This window comes from Pseudocercospora fijiensis (genome assembly GCF_000340215.1).
Source record: "Pseudocercospora fijiensis CIRAD86 unplaced genomic scaffold MYCFIscaffold_2, whole genome shotgun sequence".
Taxonomy (NCBI): domain Eukaryota; kingdom Fungi; phylum Ascomycota; class Dothideomycetes; order Mycosphaerellales; family Mycosphaerellaceae; genus Pseudocercospora; species Pseudocercospora fijiensis.
This window is the reverse complement of record NW_006921533.1, coordinates 178035-180682: the sequence shown is the minus strand read 5'-3', so window position 1 is coordinate 180682 and position 2648 is coordinate 178035. Positions and strand designations below refer to the sequence as shown.

The 2648-nt window shown below is 53.8% G+C and overlaps 1 protein-coding gene across 1 annotated transcript; it reads right to left on the bottom strand.

Annotated features, from left to right (window-relative positions):
- Positions 1 to 1166: 1166 nt before the first annotated feature.
- MYCFIDRAFT_202063 (uncharacterized protein) lies at positions 1167 to 2445 on the bottom strand (the record flags this gene model as incomplete). Its single annotated transcript, XM_007924735.1, has 5 exons — positions 2132 to 2445; positions 1895 to 2047; positions 1700 to 1839; positions 1551 to 1644; positions 1167 to 1485 (listed from the first exon to the last, which is right to left on the bottom strand). Exons 1-5 carry the CDS (start codon positions 2415 to 2417, stop codon positions 1169 to 1171), a joined length of 990 nt encoding a protein of 329 aa, XP_007922926.1. The 5' UTR covers positions 2418 to 2445.
- Between the last annotated feature and the right edge of the window lie 203 nt (positions 2446 to 2648).

Genomic DNA, 2648 nt, shown 5'->3' with positions numbered 1-2648 from the left:
TCCGCTGCGGCAGGCTGACCCTATTCTTGGAAGGACTAGGCGCTCGGACGCTGGTATGGGACTTTATACGGGCCCGGTGCGTGACCTTCAAGCTTTTTCAAGCTTTTCTCAAGCTTTTTCACGCTTTCTTAATACTGTACTGTACCTAGCGGCGGAAACGGTGCGTACGGCAGTTGACGGTTTCATGTCGATCTCTGCCGTCATTCTTCTGTGAAGTTTGGCGTGATCGTGACTGCCATGCTGGCCGCCACGGTTGTGTTGGCCTCTCGGTTGGTCAGCGAGGAAGGGAACGAAGAGAGCTGGTCTGCTGCTCTGTTGGGAGCGCATGGACCCGACCGATGGCGTGCTGTGTCAAGAGCGACGTCAGGGTGTGCTCGTATCGGCCGTGGCATGCAAGATCGCCTACGAAGATGGTAGAGACACACGAGGAAGGGCAGGCAGAAGATCAGCCCAGTCCGGTGTCTTCACGAGCATGGACCGAGTCTGGGACCGTGATGCTACTACGGCCACGGCACGGCGTTCGTACGGTGGTTCAGTGGCTGGGCAAGGAGTGAATGATGCCAGAGAAGGGTACGGCCACGCTCGAGCAGACGAGCGTCATGTCAAGTCATACAGGACCTGTGCTATTCTACCTTGCAGGCCACAGTCCATTTCGGGAGTCCAACGCCTATGAATTCGTTCCTCGTTTGTGCTCTCCGGCTACTCTATGCCCGCTTCGTTCTGCGACCTCGTGGCCGAAGGGATGACGCTGCGGTGCTGGGACCTAAGTCTATAGTCACAACAATGCAACACATGAACCGGGAAAGATGGACATGACATGGTGGGGAGAAGCCGCGGCGGACCTCGGGCCGCTCGCTTGTTTTTCCGAGTCGAGTCCTCATCCACATCCACCTCCGGTTTGCTGTATACACTGCCTTTCCACATGTACACCGCCCTTCGCCTAAGTTACTGCAACGAACAGCCACAGCCACAGCATAGAACTAGCACCGGAGCCAACCCTCCCCAACGACCATGTACCCAGTCCTATCGAGCACGACATGGCGCCGTCTTCCGCACGCTCTGCCCATTCGTCGTCGGACACAGATCGATCCTAACAGTCCAGCACACCTGTAGCGCAACAGCAAGAGATGGAGATCGCAGTCGCCGCCCAGAGAAAGCGCGGCCGCTTTCAATCCTCTCGAGGGCACTCCTCTGCAGTTGGACTGCAAATTGAAGTAAACTGCTTAGCACGAGGGTCGGTAGGTGAGACGAAATGTTCCCATGGTATTCGATAGGCTCCCTTGGGCATCTTGAAGTGGATTGCCTTGGGCTTGTCAGGATACTGATTCTGGATGGCCCAGTCCAATATGGGTTGTGCATTGCGGCAGCGATGTGCTCGCTCAAAATCCACAACTATGCCGCTCGGAGCTGAAGCCCACGTCCAAGGCACAAGGCCACGGTCGGCAGTACACATCAAACGATGACGCAGATTGTCCAGGCAATGGTCTAGGCCTTATCGTCAGTACACCATGATACTTCAAATCTCACGCGTCGTCACATGTTCAACTCACTGATATGTATTATCTTCAGCGATTCTGCTGCATCGCTTTCATGGTGCTCCTTATACCAGTCCCTTTGGTACCACAGATTTTGGCGCAGCATGTTCTAACGAACTGTCAGTCGTACGATCCAAGAGACTCGTCATCGAGTGCAGGCTAACCAGACAGTGAAGGTGATGGACGACCTCTATCGTCGCTATGAAATGGTCTTCTCCATTTATCTTCTCTGGGAGAATGACATGCCGATGTATATCAAGGCCATGCGCAGGTCCTTGTGATACGGGGATGGTGATGAAATTGGCTGCCAGACTGTTAGAAAGCCGCTAAAACATGAGTACACTTGGTGTTCGACCGACAATGAACGCCTAGCTCTGTCCAGAGCTGATCTACTCGCGACTCTTCGTAGCTCTCACCATTGGGCGGAACGGTGTGTGGGGGGTTTGTATAGTTCCATGCAGGAAACGTGACAGTGTGATATGAACGATCGAAGCGGTTCATGATCGCATCCTCTACACCAAGATTTGGACCAGGTCAGTTGGCATTGTTTGAGGTGAGCATGTACGCGAAGGCAGGCAAGAGTGTTCTCAACTTACTATCGAGAGGGAGATCGTCCGTTTCGCAAGCTTGCTGACTTGAGCTTGATGGATGAGGAGGGCTTTTGGGCCAAATCATAGCAGCAAAGGCTAAAAGGCAGCAATTCGAGATCAACGTCGCCGATGCCACGATGAGACACAAATTGAGCCTCGTGAGGCGTAAAACGGGCCTTGGCTTGCTTCCTCCACGCAATAACGTCTCCTTCTCCCACTCGGATCCGTCGTTGCTCGACATAGCGGAACTGGACACTCGAGAGTCTTCCATGTTGTCGTCAGTCGCGGCCATTCATCCAACTACTACAACGAAAACCGGTTGAAGTAGTATCACGTAGAGTTCTCTAACGCAGGAAGCATTCGCTCGAGGAAGCTTAAAGGATTGCGCCACTCCACAGTCTTATCGCGACATCCCAGAGAACTGCTTGGTCACATCTGGCCGATGTGCGCACGAGTCGCCGACGCATGGCCTTCGATCCCTAGTTCTATCGCATGTCACAATTCTGCAAGAAGGTTCCGCGGT